We start from the raw sequence: 19,685 nt of genomic DNA, 5'->3' as shown, positions 1-19,685 counted from the left end.
GCGGCGGTGGTGGCTCCTTCCTGGCCCAAATGAAGTGCACCCGGCATACAAGATGACCTCCCCCCCACTTGGAGGCATGTTTTTTGGGCCAAAAAATTCATCTTGTACGCCGGCAAGTACGGTACATACCTTTAAATAAGCTTGATGAAGTCCTCAGTCTCTCGCACCTTTCTTCTCTCCTTCCCTTGCTTGCTTCTTTCCCTCCTGCTGCTTATTTGCAGTCATTTCCGGAGGAAGCAGTCTGCTCATTACCCCCAGGATTTTCACTTTTACCCCATTTGGTATAATTACCCCTGTTCCCCGACCTGTGACTTACAGAAACTACAAGGCCTTTAAAATCATTGCATTTTCAAGTGGATTTATATCCTGACATTCCAGATCTCAATGTTTCATTATCCCTCATCATGCCCCAAAAGCCATGTTTTTCTGCTGTGCTGTATTTTTTCCTTGTGTACAGAATTCTTTACCACTGTTATTAATCATCTTTTTATTATATTCAATTGTTTTTAAAACATTTAATGGTTTTATGTATCATTTCAAAGTGACCTAGATCTAGTTAAGTGTTACAGGTTGTCTCATTTCATAAAATTTGAGTTCAAATTGATCTGTCTTTTATGTAATAAATACTGTGTGACTATCTGAAAGCCACAGGAACAGGAAGATAAAATGAAATAAAGGATCAACAAGGTTAGCAAAAGGTGAGAAAATGTTCAGCATCTAAGTGATACAGAGCTAAAATAGAAACAGATGAGGAGGGGAACTAAGAGTTTGGACTGCAGAGTACCCTGCAGACTATTATATGCCATGATCCTGGCATATAATACCGTATTTTTCGCTCCATAAGACGCACCTTTCCATAAGACGCACCGATTTTTTAGGAGAATGTATTATATTTTAGGAGGAAAATATAATCTGTTTTCTTCGCTCCATAAGATGCACAGACTTTCCACCCCCCTGTTTTGTGGGAAAAAAGTGAGTCTTATGGTGCAAAAAATACAGTACTTTGCAAACGCCATGGATACTATTTACATTGACATAGTCATTCACATATGCCAAAATGATTCAAAATACATTGGCTTCATAATGAAGTTGAAATAAACAAGCCCCTTGCAGCTGTTTAAAAAAAAACACAAGCTTTTTGACAAAAAAATTGCACTACATTGTAGAGGCAGAATTTTTAAAATTGTTTTCAAATGTACTAAACTGAACACAAAAACAGGTCTTCTGTTTTTTAGGAAACTACAGTAATGAAATTAAAGTCTTAGGTGTGGTCCAAATGTTTCTCATTTTTCAAGAATGTCACATCTCTAATCTCCATTCTGTATACACATCCTGTCTTAAAGTACTGTGCTAAAATGCTAATACTGTTTTACTTAAAAAGAGGGAAATTCCGCACATGTGCCAAAACCCATTGCTTTGAGGCTATTAATTGGTGGAAGCTTTAAAAAAAGACTTTGCCTGCTGACGGAAGGATAGCAGAGGGGATAAAAAGTTCAAAGAAGAATTCGAATATACAACAAAACTTTCACTTACTTTTAAGAGCAGTAAGTGGTGAAAGCGTCTAGTAAGTTAAATAATATATATTTGTTGCAGTGGTATCAGAATCTGAAACAAAAACACTACCCAAAAGTGTTAAGGCTTACCAAAAAAAAAAAAAAAAAAAAGTACCAACCTGCATACAGAGAAGAATAATATAAGGCATAGATCAGTGGGAAGTTGATCTAGTTGATCTTTTAATAGATCTGTAGAATATTCACTGTTTTATCCTCCATTTCCCATTCCAGATGTTTTATCCTCCATTTCCCATCCACCCATCTAATATGGCTTATGTTAAGGGATTGTCCAAAAGATTCAGAGGGCCAAAGATTGTGTCCCTCCCATCTTTTAGTTTATATAGCCACTAGGGGTTTGAATGTTACTTGTAGTCATTTCTGAGGAATAAAACAGTATTGAAAGGGTTAATTTGGAGTGAAGAATCAGGGTAGGGAGAAGTGCTTGTTTAACCCTTTCCCAACAAATCCAAATGTTTGCTTCATCAATAAATACAGTGCATAATATGCAAATGAAGCTCCATGGTTAGCCAGAATAAAGTAGCTCCAATGTATTGAAGTACACACATCTTCCAGGGAAAATTTTAGATGCTTTAATGGCATATGAATGTGTTTTTTTGCTTGAAGTACATAAATACCAGTGAATTTTTACACAAACGTCTATATTCTATATTCCTTAAAAAAAGGTTACAAGGAAATGACAAAAATATAGAAAATAAGATAAACATTGGTGTTTTCATTTTTAATGTTTGGTTTGCACTGTAATGATTCTGTTATACATACAATTGAGAACTTTAAGAACTCAGAAGTCCCAATTCTAGAGAATTTTTAGATGCCTCCAGAGAAAGGATTCAGCTAGCAGTTTGTACAACATAGGTTAGGTCCAACATTTCCTCTAATTTTCCAGAGCACTGCACAGGAACCCCGCTTGTGCACATAGAGTTATGGCTGCAACTGGAAGCAAATGTGCAGCGCTGATACAGTGCTTCGTGGCCACATAGTCTCAGTGCTTAGAGAGAATGTTGATTGGGTCTGGGCAGAAAAGGGGTGACAAAATGTTCTTGCTGGTAGATGGAATTTTTAAGAGTGGTACCTTAACCAAACAACACAATATACTAAATAAACTATCAATATACAGCTTTGAAAACCTATTACCAATGTTCCCTCTAATTTTCCGCTAGCACTGGTTGAGGACCTGGCCCAGCACGCACAGGGTTTCAGCCACAACCAGGAGCAAATGGGCAACAACACTGGCCCTGCTCCATGGCCCCAATGCAATGCCGCATGGCCACATAGTTTAGAGGGAACATTGCTTATTGAATATATGCTAAAAGTGTTGCCCATTTAACTTATTTATATTTTCTTTGTACATTCTGAGATACATATATAGTTTCTAATATTCTTATTGCACATAAAAATATATATGTATGCACATATATGTATATTTTTATGACTGAAATCCTGTTGTTTTGTTGCACATACAGAAAGTAAATATAACATCCTGTGACTTTTAGCTGGCAGTTAATAAGTCACTGCTTAGATCCTTGGAGAGGACATGCCCACTGACTTGTCAGATGCTTAAAAATTGCAGCAGAGATTTGTTAATTGTCAGCTAGATTGTCTTCAACACGAGTAACAGAGCTACAGGATCTCAGCATCTGTGTCATTATAATACAAACCATCATCCGTCAGCAAAAGAAAGTAGTGGTACTTCATTTATGATTACAAAGAATAAATCTTGCAGTAAACATATAAAATATACGTTTCTTTTTCTTATTCATGACACGGTGCCATAATGGTACACTTGTTCAGGTTGCTACCTGTGTTCTCCATTATCTCCTGCTATCTCTTACAACTTGTCCCTGTTAACATAATCTCTTATCTGTAAACCAGAAGGATAGTGTTCAGCAAAGGTCCCAGAATGTCCTGAACTTCAGTGGTCCCCCATCCTTCAGAGGAAGAGTACTGTATTGTGATTGTAAGAACAAGGAAATGTAAATGTGTAGAGGCTCGAGTTAAAATTAAAGTGTTCCAAATATATTTAATATTTTATTTTTTACTTATATATCCTGCCCTTCCTCCAGTGAACTCAAGGGAGTGAACATGACTGCCGATCATTTAATGAAGATGACTTAATTTACGTGACTTTTTCTATGATTTCATAAGTGTCTTTAAATGCCTTAAATGAAAGTGGTATAGGCCTGAAAATCCTCCTTTTGTGTAACTGCTGTGGTTGATTGCTTCTACCTGCATAATGGACATACAGTTATTTCAGTTATTGCATGTGTTTCCTTATTTCTGCTATGCTTTTTCCCTGTTTTTCTGTTGCTTATTTATGAAAGGAAATGTGTGTTTTGGGGGGTTAACAGAGAAAACCCATTTAAAAACTTTTAAAATCTTCTTAAAATGTAATTTCTCAGCCTGTAGATTTCACTTGATTTAAGATAATGGATGGATTCTGATGTCAGCATTCTGCTTCAGAGCATGATGGTATGCTAGTATACAGTGTCGGGCTGCTCCCACTTGGGAATGACTGAACAAATATGAATCTCTTAAACATAATATATTTATTGTTAGGCAAACACTGCATTCTTCCTTTTTCCCCAGTAATTTTTAAATCATTTGAAGTTAAATAATTACATATTTTTGGTGCAAGAGCCAAACAGCACATCTTTTCTATGCATTTTACCAATTACAGTTTTGTAATTGGCAATCCAAAATCAGCCAATTCAACTGATCCCCCCCCCCCTTTTCCAATATATTTTGCCTAAGTGGCAGTTACACTTGTCTGTAAGTTTTGGAGAAAGGAATGGAAGGTGCTTTTTGGAAGGTTTCAAACTAAAGTCCTTATGCTGTTTTTAATTATGTGTAGTCAAAGTTCAGTATACATCAATGAACAGGAGTTTGTAATATTTGTGACAGACCTTTAAGTATTCTTGAAAATAAAGTGTAGAAATTGACTGAGATCATTATCTACTTAACTTGATTTACCCTATAATTTACCTTCAAAGCATGTGTCTGTATGAGCCTCGCCATCTTAATCTATTACTGGTAGTGAAAGGTTCTGCTAGACAAATTAGTTAATTTTGAACTTGCCAGATTGTTAATTGTTGCATAATTTTTTAAATCTAAATTCAGGGTATATCTGTTTTGAACCATAGATGTTATGTAAAAGGCCCCTGTAGTTCCTTTTTATCTCAGTTAATTCAACTATGTGATATGCTACACATATTGTGTGTCCAGAATAATCTCTTTTAAAAAATCTAATTAACAGTCCTTTTGATATCCAGAAAATCCTTTTGGGTATTTTGCATTCCTGTAGGATGCCTGTCTGCCGGACTGCTATAGCTGAGTAATCATTTTTCTTGTTTATTCCTAATCCTTTTAATATTTCCTTCCTGCCCATGTATAACTGTACAGTACTTCTATTGTTTGGCATCTATTTCAATGACAACTGCAAGAGCATGCCAAGTGGAATAAAGGTGTTTTGTATTTGTCTGAATATAGCAAAGGATAGAAATCAAAGAAGCAAAACTTATTTTCATTGCATTGACCACAAAGAATGCCATGTGTAATAATATACATAAGTCACAACATGTCTTTTATTTATCTTTGTTGGACTTGTGTTCTTTGGGGGTTTACTCTGAGGTAAGCTTTTGTTAGACTTTAAACTCTGAATAACATCAATTATATAATCAAAACATGATGTAAACAAACATTGCTTTGTTTCAGTTTAAATCTTCCAAATAATACTTTGAAGCTTTAATAGTTTGCTTTCAGAACAATTGAGTTGGGAGAAGTACTCAAAAGCATAATACAGTACTTTAGTTGAAAACTGTTAATGGGTGTATCAGAAGTGTTGCAAAAGAATTGTTCTGCAATTGACATCTGCTTTCATGGAAAGCTTCTTAGTGATAATGAAAAAGAAGACAAAACACTGCTAATGTTTTTGTTACTTGCTTTCAAGATCTGAATGAGATCTCAGCAATGTCCAACTGTCCTGCTCAGCTGTTCTAAACTCAAGTCTGTAGCTTCCTTTAGGGAGTCAGTCCATTTCATATTTAATCTTCCTCTTTTCTTGCTGCCTTCAACTTTTCCCAGCATTATTGTCTTCCAAAGAACCTAGCATTCTCATGTTATGCCCAAAGTATGATGATACTCTTCTGTTTCATTATGTTTGTCTCTAGAGCAGCAATGGTGAACATATGGCACACATGCCACAGCTGGCACACAGAACCCTTTCTGTGGGCACGTGTGCCATAAATCACCGGATCGCTGCTCTCCACCCCACCTATGCAGCCAAACCTGGGAAGGCAGCTGTAGCTGCGGTACTGGCACTTTGACAGGTGGATCCAGAGCAGTTAGCACTGGAAGCAGATCTGGAGTGGGGTCTTGAGGCACCTCCATACCCAGGATTTCCCCTTCTGCTGCTACTTCCAGTTCCGCCAGTGCCGTGGCACACACTGGTGTTTTTTGTTTATTTGTTTTTTGTTTTTCAGTTTGGGCACGCAAGCCCAAAAAGGTTCGTGGCCACTGTTCTAAAGATGATTCAGGCTTATTTTCATCTAGGACTCAATTTGTTCATCTTTCTGACGGTCCGGGGTATCTACAAAGCTCTCCTCCAGCACCATATTTCAAACAAAACTTTTCTTCCCTGTCAGTTTTTTTACTTAGCAGCTTTTACAAGGTAATCTGGAATACAAAAGTTTTAAAAAGTGTGAACAAGGTTCCCTCTAAGCTGGGCTCATGCACGACTCCACCTTCCTCTACACAGCTCTCTTCCTGCTCTGCACAGCGATCACTTTTGGTTCTGGTTGCAACAGAATCCCAGAAAGAGGTGCACGCACATACAGGGGTGAAGTTATGAGAGAGGAGGAACCCCACCCAGTGAGGCTGAAAATTAGAGTGTGAATGATATTGATTTCCTGTGACACATCCTTACTCTTGGTGATATTTTCTAATTTTAGAGAGGTGAAATAGGGATTGGTTGTGGGTTTTTTGGGCTGTTTGGCTGTGTTCTGAAGGTTGTTCTTCCTAATGTTTTGCCAGTCTCTGTGGCCGGCACTCTGTGCTCTGGTCTTCTGAAGATGCCGACCACAGAGACTGGTGAAATGACAACAACCGTTAGATCCCAGCCGTGAAAGCCTTCACGAATATGATATAGGGATTGTTGGAAGATCCACTAAAATTGTGATGGTTAAATACTGTATTTGATATGGAAGCTGCTTTATGTCATTTTTAAGGGGAAAGATGAGATAAAATACTTTAAATTAAATATAAATGTATGTGTGTATGCATGCATGTTATATTTTGACATTGATTTTGATCATTCAGTCATCTTGCTTACATTTACATGAAAGAGGCACTTGTAGGTCAGAGAAATATAACCTTAAGTTTATAATGAAATAACCACAAATGTCTTTTCTGTGCTCACATCATTATTAGTTTTTATTCAACCCCCAAGTGACATTCAATCTTAGTACTTAGTACAACATCCTTTTACAGTTATAACAGCTTTTAAACGTGAAGCATAGCTTGACACAAGTGTCTTGCAGCAATCTACGGGTATCTTCGCCCATTCTTCATGGGCAAAAGCCTCCAGTTCAGTCAAATTCTTAGGCTTGCGCACTGCAACTGCTTTCTTTAAGTCCCACCAGAGGTTCTCAATCGGATTTAAGTCTGGTGACTGCGATGGCCACTCCAAAATGTTCCAGCCTTTCCTCTGCAACCATGCTCTAGTGGACTTGGAGGTATGCTTGGGATCATTATCCTGTTGAAAGGTCCAACGTCTCCCAAGCCTCAGGTGTGTGACGGACTGCATCACATTTTCATCCAATATCTCCTGGTACTGAAGAGAATTCATGGTACCTTGTACACGCTGAAGCTTCCCTGTACCTGCAGAAGCAAAACAGCCCCAAAGCATTATTGACCCTCCGCCATGCTTCACAGTAGGCAAGGTGTTCTTTTCGTCATATGCCTTGTTCTTCCTCCTCCAAACATAGCGTTGATCCATGGGCCCAAACAGTTCTAATTTTGTTTCATCAGTCCACAGAACACTATCCCACAACTTTTGTGGTTTGCCCACATGACTTTTGGCATACTGCAGTCGACTCTTCTTATTCTTGGGAGACAGCAAGGGGGTGCGCCTGGGGGTTCTGGCATGGAGACCTTCATTACGCAGTGTGCGCCTTATTGTCTGAGCTGAAACTTCTATACCCACATCTGACAAATCTTTTTTCAGTTCCTCAGCAGTCACACGGGGACTTTTCACCACTCTACGCTTTAGGTAGCGCACAGCAGTCGAAGTCAGCATCTTCTTTCTTCCACGACCAGGTAGCATTTCAACAGTGCCCTTTGCCTTGAATTTGCGAATGATGCTTCCTATGGTGTCTCTTGGTATGTTTAACTTCTTTGCAATCTTCTTATAGCCATTGCCCTTCCTGTGAAGACAAATCACCTCTTCTCTTGTCTTCCTGGACCATTCTCTTGACTTCACCATGTTTGTAACCACACCAGTAAATGTCTAGAAGGAGCTGAGTATCACAGTCATTTTAAAGCTGCCTAATTGGTGCTTATTATGCTTGATTGGTGCTCAGTGACATCCACAGGTGTTTTCAATACCTGATCGAAAACACCTGAATGAACCTCTCTTCTTCAGAGTGGTAGTCTTTAAGGGGTTGAATAATTGTGGCAATGAAGAAACCACAAAAGAAACATTTACTACTGTATTACATAAACAATTGATGTTATTTTAGTTGCATTTGGTTCTTTAAAACGTCCTTGTAGGATTTCATTCTGAATACAATTCCAAAGGTACACTATAGTCCCTAAACCCCTTTACAGCATTGGGGGTTGAATAATTTTGAACACAACTGTATGTTTGCTCCCAACCAACTGAAAATCAGAGGCATATTGCCTCTTAGGATGAATATGATGCCCTCTAATCATTATGGCTAATAGCCCTTAATATCTTATTTAACAACAAAAACTTCTTCTGTGACCTGGAATCAACTTAGGGAAGATGGCTACTGTCCTCAAAGGCTTATTCTAATTTTATTTTTCAATTGTTAGATCAGAATTCTGCTTTTTAAAAAAGAAGAAAACAGGGTATTCATTAGTAATTGCACAAGCAGTACCAGACCTGTTTCCTTCTTATTTTCTTCTAATCTGTCTTGCTTTTTTTCTTGTGAAAGCCTAACATAGATTAAAGCAGAGCAGATTTGATTTAAATCAAATCAGTTGACATCACAATTTAATTTTTAAAATTGGATATTTTTGACAATTAAAGAATTGATTTTCTTAGATTTAAATCGATTTTTTAAAAATTATTGATTTTTATCCACCCTGTATTAAAGCTTCTTATGGGAATACTGCAGTATTCATTCTGATTTCCTGTTTTCTGGTTCTGTAAGATCCATTGTTAAGTGCCATCAAATACATTCTAACATTCTCATAGCTGCTCTGAGTAGACATTGGCTAGAAGGGCGGGATATAAATCTAATAAAGAAATAAAATAAAATAAATAGAACCCTATGAATGAAGGACTTTTAAAAAGTTCTAGGAATAACAGCTCTGCTCAGGTTTTGCAAATGAAATTCAATGGCTTTCTTTGCATCTCACGTTGAACATTCCTTTTTTCCTGCTGTCTTCAGTTTTTCCTAGAATTTAATATCTGTATACATATTGTTCCTAGCTTTAATTATTGCCTTTTAATGATGTAAGATGCCTCTTTATACTCATTGTTCTTTGCTTTAAATATTGTCTTTTAACTTTAAATATTGTCTTTCAATATTGTAAGCTGTCTTGGATCCTTTTCAAGGAGAAAGATGGGCTAAAATATTTTAAATAAATAAATAAAATTATTATATTTTCTAGTACCTTTTGTCTTCTCATGCTGTTTTGGAAATCATCATCATCATCATCATACGCCATTTAATCAATTCTGACTTATGCCAGCGTTTTTCAGGGTTTACTAGGCAGAGTACTTAGAAGTGGTTTAGTATTCCATTCTTTTGGTGGCATCCTGGGACTGTGCAGTTTCTCCAGGCCCACGAAGGCTGGCTCTTCCGAGAAGCACAGTGGGGAACTGAACTGCTAATCTCTGACTCCACAGCCAGATACCTAATTCACTGAGTTTACAAGCCAACTCGTACAGCAACAGAGTTACTACTGAATTTGAGCAGCAGTATCTTTTTGTTGGAGCAGCTCTCTCCAGTGCTTTAAAGTTTGAGGGTGGAAGACATTAGGTGGTAGATACAAAGTTCTGACAGCAATGGAGATTTTTTCCTGGGCAGTTAACTGAGTGGCAGCAACTATTTTTAACATCACCCTTTTGTTGGTGACAGTGAGAATCCCTCCCTTTCTTTGCAGTCTGTTAACACCAACTGCCCTGTGGTAGCTAGGCAGCTCCTCCCTTTATAGTGCCATTTAATGAAGTTTGTGTGAGGAAAAGGCTGCATTTATTTATGACATACCTTGAGATCCTTGAGTATAATGAAAATCATGATGCCTAATCAGTAAACCATCATTCTAAATGAAAAATATTGTTTCATGTCAGTTACTATGCTCAAAACACACAACTCCAATGTGATGGTATATGCAGGTTTTTAGAGCACTCTGCAGATGGTAGTGAGTGGTGTTCTCTCTAAGCTGCATGGGTGTGTGGGCACAGCCAGTGTTGCTACCCATTTGGTTCTGGTCATGGCCAGAAGCCTGTGTGTGTGGGACGGGCCCCCATCCTAGCACTGGCAGAAAATTAGAAGGAATGTTGATAGGGTGAGGCACTGAAATCATTGTTTGATTTTTGATGTAAGTAGCTTGCTTTGAGTAGTACTTCAGTTAGTGTATTTCGTTGTATCTTATTGAACTGTTCTGTTAGTACTTTATAAAAAAGAGTCAACCATGAATATGAGCCTGAAATAGAGATAAATCAACGGACATCCAACAGGGCTTGGCGCTCTTGTGTACCCAGTGCACTGCAGTAGACTAGCCCTCAGGAAAGCCAGGTTCAAATCCCTGATGTTTATTATTTGTTATGAGCCCCAGAGAGCAGAACTAATGTAGAAAAACTGATATAAGCCACTTTGTAGTACTAGGGCACAGCACTATATAAATCAAATAAATCAACAGTAAGACTGCACCCTAGTATTATAACAATTAAGCCACCTAACCAGCCTTGGTTGGTTGGTAAGTAAGTATTTTTACATTTTTATCCCACACATCTAGTAACAGAACACTGCTCTGTAGGGCTAACATCAATAAAGAGAATAAAAATAATAACCCACCCACAACATAAACCCATAGTTTATAAAAACAAAAAAATCTAAAGCATTAGCAAACAAATACATGGGTCTATGAGAATATCAAAAGAGTGAGGTTGTAAGCCGCCTAGAGTGGTCCTAACCGACTAGATAGGCGGGATATAAATTGAATAGATGGATGGATGGATGGATGGATGGATGGATGTTACCAAAGACCTTTTGGAAAAGCTCCTCTTTCACATATTTCCTGAAGGTTGGAAGGGAGGAAACTTGGCATACATCAACAGGCAATGTGTTCCATAGCACTGCGGCCATTACAGAGAAAGCCCGGTTCCTGTTAATAGTTTTACAGGCCTCTCTCTAGGCTTGACCATTCACAGCTGCGAAGCCTGGCTACAGCAGGTGGCCTTTGCCTTTGTCATTAACATTGGGAGAAAAGAAGCTGGGCATTGAATTGGTGCCTGCTTACCTACCACTGATCCCAACTATGGCTTATTTACCTGTAATATTCTCTTAAGTACTGTACAGCACTTTGCATACCAGTTGTTATAGACAGGGGGTTCCGAACCTTGGGTAACCCAGGTGTTCTTGGACTGCAACTCCCAGAAGCCTTCACCACTAGCTGTGCTGGCTGAGGTTTTTGGTAGTTGCAGCTGAAGAACACTTGGGTTGCCCAAGATTGGAAACCACTGCGATCATCAGTATTAACCTAATAAGAAACACAATTACATACCCAGATTGCAAGAGCTATTGTAATAACATGACATTCACCTGCATACTCCTTTTTATTCACTACCTTATATATATAACTGCACATGCTGTTGTTCTTTGCTTTACCTTAGTCAGTCTTATTCCTGTCTTGAAAAAAAATGAAACCAGAGTGGAAACATTTCAATTTAATGGGAGGTTCTGTCACTGGACTCACACCTAAGCTGCTGCTGAGAATTAATTAATCAATTGAGTCTACCTCTTGGCCTTTATAAGGGCAACAAGTGGGTGTCTCATTACATAAAGTGATAGTACTTCGTAGGATGGGAGCTGTGTGATTGTTTCAGTATTTATATTGCTATGTTCCCGCATATGCAGTTCAAGCCCTTTTTAGAACAGGTGGATATATCTGCATCTTAGTGGGTATCAGAGATATTTTAGAATTGTATCTGTAAACAGGATTATTATTTTCTCTTCTACTTGTAAAACTGTCCCTTATACCCAAATGTATGAGAGACTACTTGTGTGACAAAACAGAATATAAAAATGTGTGACATAGCTTGGCATTGAGAAACATTTGCAACAGTAGATTAATTTCTGAGGTATTCAACTAACCATTTTTCTGCTATCTGCCATGGCAGACACCAGTTAACAGAGCTGATATCTTCTTTGAGGGAAAGGCCAGCCAATAGTATGTGTAGTAGTACCTTTCTCTTTGGCAATCATGACCAGCTAGTGAAGCTTTATATACCAGGACAGCTTATTACTGATATCCACACACTGTCTTGTTTTCAGAAGAAAAGCCTGACTGCTCCAAGGCCCGTTGTGAAGTACAGTTTTCTCCTCGCTGTCCAGAAGATTCTGTTTTGATTGAAGGGTATGCTCCACCTGGTGAATGCTGCCCTCTACCTAGCCGCTGCGTGTGCAACCCTGCAGGGTGTTTGAGGAAAGTTTGCCAACCAGGCTATTTGAATATCTTGGTTTCTAAAGCATCAGGCAAGCCAGGGGAATGCTGTGACTTCTATGAATGTAAACCAGGTAATGTGTACCCCCCTCAATTTTTAAAATGTGTATGTATAAATCTAAAACTGAAAGTTCAGTATGGGCACCTTTGTGTGCCTGACTGCTCTTACTACTTTAGCTGTATCAGAGAAAATGGCCCCCAGTGTGCACCTGCTGTATGGCTTATCAGGATTTCCTTAAAATCTTGCAATAGTTGCCGTCATTCTCCCTGCACTTTTCAGAGAGGAGAACATTCCAGTCAAAGCAGGAAGAGACCTTGCACAGCTTTACTTCACAGCCTTGATTACCATAACCCATCATGTTAACCAACAACCCCAGTTAACATAATAGTTTGAGAATCCAGTATATGTTCTTTCAGGCCAGTGGCACTCAAGAGAAAGTGATCATTTGGAAAACACTGCATGACAGAAGTTTTGAATAAATAGATCATAACTGTATTGTGACCTTGTGAACTGAGCCCAGCTGCCTGATTAAAAAAAACCTGTCACATTTGCTTGCAGTCTGGCCATTTGGAATATCAGACATAGGGGAGTACGTACGTAAAAAGTATCATTCCATTGGCAAAGCACAGAGGTATTCAGCAGAATCAGAAGGAGGACCCTCTTTCTCACATCACACATACCTATGTATATGCAAAATGTGTGGTGGGTCAGTGTCAAGGGCCAGAAACTGACTAGGCTTGAGAGCAAATAGTTGTATCTTACTATTACAATGGTTTCTCTGTGACTTTTCATCTTATTTGATCCTACTTTCTTATGTAGGCGTTTTAGACCAGTGGTGGACAGAGTTCATGATCCTTGTCAGATCAACTTGGTATTCTGTTTGAATTCTGCCATCAAGACCTAAGTGTAACAGATAATAATAATAATTGTGTGTGGTCAAGTCAATTCTGACATGGTGACCCTTTTCAGGTTCTTCTAGGCAGTAGTTTTCTATCTACACAATAGTAGTTTATCATTCCCTTCTTCTGAGTGCGTGCTGGGACTGTGCAGCATGTCCAAAGCTACGCAGCTGGCTCTTCTCCTAGGATGCACAGTGGAGATTGAATCCCCAATCCATGGCTCTGCAGCCAGTGGCTCCACAACAGTTTAGAACAAAAGCACATGCTGGATCTTAGGAATTAATTTATTTTATGTATTTTCAGTAGCAAAAATGGATTGGAAGTACTTTTCAGGCCTCTTCATTTCAGCTGGCTCATATTGTTGTAAGGTAAAAGTAAAGGTTCCCCTTGAGATTTAGGCCAGTTGGGTCTGACTCTAGGGTGTGGCGCTCATCCCCGTCTCCAAGCCGTAGAGCCAGCGTTTGTCCATAGACAGTTTCTGTGCTCACATGGCCAGTGCAACTAGACACGGAATGCCATTACCTTCCCACCAAGGTGGTACCTATTTAAGTACTCACGTTTTTACATGCCTTCGAACTGCTAGGTTGGCAGGAGCTGGGACAAGCGATGGAAACTCACTCTGTTGCATGGATTTGATCTTACAGCTGCTGGTCTTCTGACTTTGCAGCACAGAGGCTTCTGCAGTTTAACCTGCAGCACCACTACATTCCACTTTTTGTTGCAGCTATGATTAAATGTGTGGGAGTAAAATCCTAGTCAATATACTGTTAATTGCCCAAATATGTACCATTAGATTTTCCAGTCTGCCTTCTTTCCACTCCTGTTCTCAGCTGTCACTGTCCAGTTTTAGTACAGTACATGTGACCGTTCAGTTTGGCTGACCTGGAACACAGTTTTCATTGGACCATAGTAATGGAAAAACAAAGGACTTCATCACTAGCCATTTTCCCTTACAGAAGGGGAATAAATGCTGTTGCAGTCTTTGAGTTAATAATGGCAAACCCAAATCTCCTCTGGTCCATATTATTATTCATTTATATGAGAGACAATGTGTGTTGACATATTTAGTTATGACAAAGGCAGCCTCTGAACATACAGAGCAAAAAAAAAGTATGTCACAAATACTCATGGAAACACATACAAGTTGAAGACAAGTGCCTCACACAGCAAGGGGAATCTGCTATTGTGGAACACTGACAGGGCATCACGAAAACTCTGCTCTGCTCTTCTCTCTGTTATGCTGCTGTTGACTCTGATCATTGTCTCTCTCCACACTTGCCATGATAAACTTCACAAATTGACTATACTGTGTTGCACATGGATTGACTACTAGATGGGCAACCTGGAAAGCTAGCCTGTGGAATTGTCAAATTCCATATTGGCAATGCATTCTTTGCACAGTAGCTTTACATTATGCTAGAATAGAAGTACTCATTTTCGGGTTCTACAGCACTGACTGACAAATCATATGACAGGTATAATTGTAGGCAGAAACAAAAGAAACAGTCTTTAACATACCACAACATTTTTATCTTTTTTATTTATTTATTTATTTTAATTTTTGCCTGATATGCTAGTACAGATTAACATGGCTACCTCTTCTAAAGGTATAATTTTTAGACTAATAAAAATAAATCACATATTTTGTATTTGCATTAGAATTCACATTCATATGTCATATTTTCATGGAAGCCAGTTGCCATAATGTTCCATCATACATTTAATATGTTTCTAAGTATGTGTAAGAAAAAGGCTGCTGAGACAGATCTGAGAATGCAGGCTTTGAGATGATTGGTTGCCTTGGTTGTCTGCATTTGAAGTAATTCGAGACTGGTCTTGAAATGCCATGTTTACTCCTCAGCAATTTGTGTATAATGAAGTTAATTTTTGTATTCTGTAATTAAGACAATAGGGCTCTTTACTATATTGCAAGGTAAATCTTAACCATATCTTTCATTTGCTTTCCCAACAGTGTTCAGCATAGACTGTAGTACAGTGGAATGCCCTCCTGTCCAACAAGTTGTTTGTCCTTTGGATAGCTATGAAACTCAAGTCAGGCTGACAGCTGATGGATGCTGTACTCTTCCTACAAGGTTTGTCATGTATTTGATAATAGAGTACGAGTCATGACATTTAGGTTTTCTCCTTACAAAGCTGTTAGTGATAGAATGGTTAGAAACAGCTAACTTATTGATTGTTGAACATAGCTATCTCAGTTAATTTTAAAGGGAAGTACTTTTTCTCAGCTAAATTTGGAATTTAGCCTAGGAATACCATCCCAACAGAAATTCGGCTGGCACCCTTGCTGGGTGTTTTTAAAAGCCAGTTAAAAACTTGGCTATTCAAGCAGGCCTTCCCTCCAGTCAACTAAATCTTTATTTTTTCCTTTTTATGCTATTCCATCTTGGTAATCTATTCTTTAAATTAACTGTTCAAACTAAAATTGTAATCGAAATTTTTATGATTTTATTTATTTTTATACAGTGCTGTTTTATTTTGTAAGCCGCCCCAAGTAGACATGGTCTAGAGGAGGTAAAAATCTAATAAATAAATAAATAAATAAATAAATAAATAAATAAATAAATAAATAAATAAATAAATAAATAAAAAATTGCTAGATATATCCACATTGTTATGTGAGACTGTTTATGGCAAAAAATAGAAGCAGTAAGATTGCTTCCAGTTCTGGAACGTGTTTTATGAAAGGAGTTAGTTCCTAAAGCTTTTCTTTAACAAATATAGGGTGTCCTTGGTATATGCAGGTCATCTTGAAAGTCTGGGAAGGAATTTTTTCATGCCTACCAGACTCCTGCCTAATGTTGGCCATGTTTTTTGTCTTCCTTTGGGCACTACAGCTGAAAGCTATGGTTCTTCATACTGGCCTCTGTGAATGCACACAAATAGGTTTATTCCACGCCTATGCAGGACGTTTGGAAGATTCTAGAGCTTAGGAAAAAAGAAACAATTTAGTTCCCCCCCCCCCTCAGGGCGTGGGCTCCGCCTCCTCAACCTTCCTTTCAGTTCCTTTTTTTTCTGCCATTAGGGTAGGACATGAGGAACAGCAGTGCAATTAAGGAAAGTGATAATAGCCCTTTTTTCTATTCCTATCTTGATTTCTATTCAATATTGTTTTTTTCTAGCAATAGAACCACCCTTTAAGTTCTTTCGCTGTCTCCCCCAATTCCCTGTCCCTTATTTTATTCCCTTTCCCCCCTGTTTATGGCCCCTCAGGGTTTTAAGAAGTGCTCCATTTGTACTCAAAAAATTCCTTTGACCAACGGACACAATTTGTGCTTGTTTTGCCTGGGGGTATCCCATCAAACCCAGTCGTGCTCTTCGTGTAGAAGCTTCTCTGAACAAGCTATTAAGCTCAGACTGCAACGCCTAAGGTCCTTTCTCTACAAAAAGACCCTTAATCCAGCCATGGAAGGGCAGCCTGTTCCTTCTCCCACTCCACGATTGGAGGTTGCAAAGACTGCCCCCAGCCTGGCTGCACAGTCCTTGTTGAGCATGACTTCTTTTCTTACCAAGCCCAAGAATTCTCAAAAATCAGCCAAACGAGCCTCTTCTAAGGCTTCTGCAAGGCCAGCCAAGTCTGCAAAAAAGAGGAAAGATAAGGACAAAATTAAGAAACAAAAGACAACCTTTAAACCGGCCATTACTCCGCTCCCTCCAGCTCCAATGCATTTGGAAGAATCTTCAAGAGACAATCTTGGGCTTTCAGATAGAGAGGAATGTGCCATTCCTCCAGCTCAAGCACCTCATGCCTTGCTCCATTTTTCTCCAAGTTCAGGCCATGGTGAGGCTGATGCATCATCCAGCCCGGCCTTAGCCCATTCTAGCCCTCGATCTTCAGGGTGGGCAGGTACTGATGCCAAATCCAAGCAGGAGTCTGCAGTATGCACTCCAGAAAAGAGAATGGAGAAACGAAAGTATATTTCGCCATACCAACCGTGGGGCCATGAGGGCCAATACTACCATCCCCAGGGGCCACTGCATTACGGCTACCATTATGATCGATACCAGCCATATCCGTACCATGGCTATGCTTACCAAGAACACAGGGGATTTAATTTTCTGCCACCATCTTGGTACCCCTCCATGCCGTCTCCGCTTGAAACCACTACTCGACACCGAGGGAATGTCCCTACCTCCCCAAGTCGAACCATCATGAAAGAGGACTATGGTACCAGAACCCGTAGTACCAGCACGAGCTAGACGCCTTAATCACAGCAAACGTTGTCCCTCAGGACCCTGATACCAAGCCTTTCTCGACATCCACACAGTCGCATGTCAAACCCCATCCTAGGGTTTGCACGAGAGGTTTCCACCATTCACCTTCAAGGACCTCTGTTTCTTCCAATAAGGACGGCTCATCCTCCACGGGGGCATCTGACACTCAACACCCTCCAGAGAATATCACGGACAGTCTATTTATTTATTTATTTATTTTTATTTATTTTATTTATATCCCGCCTATCTGGTCTTGCGACCACTCTAGACAGCTTCCAAACAAATAAAAAACAACATATAAGTATAACAAGATAAAGAAGAAATTTTGTCAACCATTTACATCTTCAGAAGACTAATCGTCTTACGCTCAACTCATACTGCGTATGGCGAGGACCTTACAACTTGACGCTCAATTATCAGCACAGCATGAAAAGGATCTCGTGTTCCACGACATGGACCAGGACAAGTCACCTCTGCCTAGCTTGAGCCTCATCCCAGCGCTCCTTAAGCTCGTTGAGTTGTGGGATAAATTGTCCTCTACAAGTTTACCGAAAAATTGAACACCATTATAAGATACATGGGTTGGATGTGGACTTCCTAATCAAACATCCAATCCCTAACTCTATTGTGGCCGAGGCCACTCAGTACAAGTCCCACAGCAGGTCTTTTACAACTCCTGTAAACAGAGAGGAATGAAAAATTGATTCCTTGGGGAGAAAACTTTACTCTCTAGTGGCGCTGATGATCCAAATTTCCAATTACCAGGCGGCAATGGGGGCCTATTAGAAACATCTGTGGGACAGAGTTCTCCCCACTCTGCAAGCCCTACCAGAACCATCAAAGTCTGAAACTCTGAATGTCTATACATTGAGTGAATGTCAGTACTCTCGCCAAACAACAGAGGGTCGCGTCAAAGCCATGCTAGCTTCAGTAGCAGTCAGGCGGCATGCTTGGCTCAGGGCAGCTAATATTGTGGATGATACTAAGAATAAGATTGAAGACCTCCCCTTCGACGCCGTGGGGCTGTTTAATTCAAAAACGGATGATATAATGGAAAACATTCACAAGATGAGAAAGACGGCCAAATCATATGTACTGTACCAACCATATAAATACCAGAAGCCTTCTTACAAGAGGCCCCCATACCAACAGTAGTACCAGTATCAGCCCTTTCGGTACACCAAGCAGCAGCCGTCCAAGCTGAAGTTGAGGGCACTCCAATCCTGGTTCTTCTCTCAATTTGACCCTTCAGTGGACAGCCTGCTGAATAAGTTACAGATTCCACCGCACCTGACAGACCAACTTGTTTGGTGGAAATCCGTACACAATCTATCAATTGGCAGACCACTCAAGCCGCCTTGCCTCTCAATACACATAGCAGCAGACACCAGCCCCTCGGGATAGGGGTCTCATTGCCAAGAACTACAGATGCACGGCTTGTGATCAAAAAGAGAAAAAGTGCTCCACATAAATCAACTGGAAATGTTGGCCATCATGAAGGCCTTTCAAGCCTTTCTCCCACGTATTGAGGGAAGGGCAGTTCAGCTCATAACGGACAACACGACACATGCAATTATGTAAACAGGGAGCGACCCGCTCCCTACCCCTCCTTCGTCTAACCATGAAGTTTTGGCAATGGTGCCGCACTCATCACGTTTTCCCTCAAGCAATCCACATTGGACAACAACTATCTTGCAGATCGCCTCAGCAGACTCCCCGCTCGCACACACAAGTGGTCCCTAAACGAGACAGTCTTCCGAGATATATGCCTCAGATGGGACCAACCAACAATAGACCTCTTTGCATCCCGTTACAATACCAAGTGCCTCAGATACTGGTCGAGAGCCAGCATAGATACTAGGAGATGCATTCATGATACCCTGGTCCGGAGAACTCACTTACCTGTTCCCTCCGATACCCATGCTCCTAAAGACAGTCATCAGAATCATCCAGTACCGCACGGACGCGATACTTATTGCCCCATGGTGGCTGCGACAACTGTGGTTCACCTACCTCAAGAAGATAATGAGGGAAATGTTTCACCTACCTTCCATACCGACTCTCCTCTCC

The 19,685-nt window shown here is 39.8% G+C and overlaps 1 protein-coding gene across 4 annotated transcripts in view; it reads left to right on the top strand.

Moving 5' to 3' along the window:
• Positions 1 to 19,685, top strand: part of CRIM1 (cysteine rich transmembrane BMP regulator 1) — a 196,666-nt gene that overhangs the window by 86,206 nt on the left and 90,775 nt on the right. For 2 of the 4 annotated variants that reach the window (XM_072992639.2, XM_072992646.2), the window contains 2 exons: positions 12,314 to 12,556; positions 15,355 to 15,475. In XM_072992639.2, the coding sequence (XP_072848740.2) occupies positions 12,314 to 12,556; positions 15,355 to 15,475 (364 nt within the window). The remainder of the gene's footprint in view (positions 1 to 12,313; positions 12,557 to 15,354; positions 15,476 to 19,685) is intronic. The other 2 variants (XM_072992651.2, XM_072992655.2) reach the window with 1 other exon arrangement.

This window comes from Pogona vitticeps, chromosome 1, assembly GCF_051106095.1.
Source record: "Pogona vitticeps strain Pit_001003342236 chromosome 1, PviZW2.1, whole genome shotgun sequence".
In the NCBI taxonomy this organism is placed as follows: Eukaryota; Metazoa; Chordata; class Lepidosauria; order Squamata; family Agamidae; genus Pogona; species Pogona vitticeps.
The sequence above is the reverse complement of the archived record's forward strand: the minus strand, read 5'-3'. Positions and strand labels throughout refer to the sequence as shown.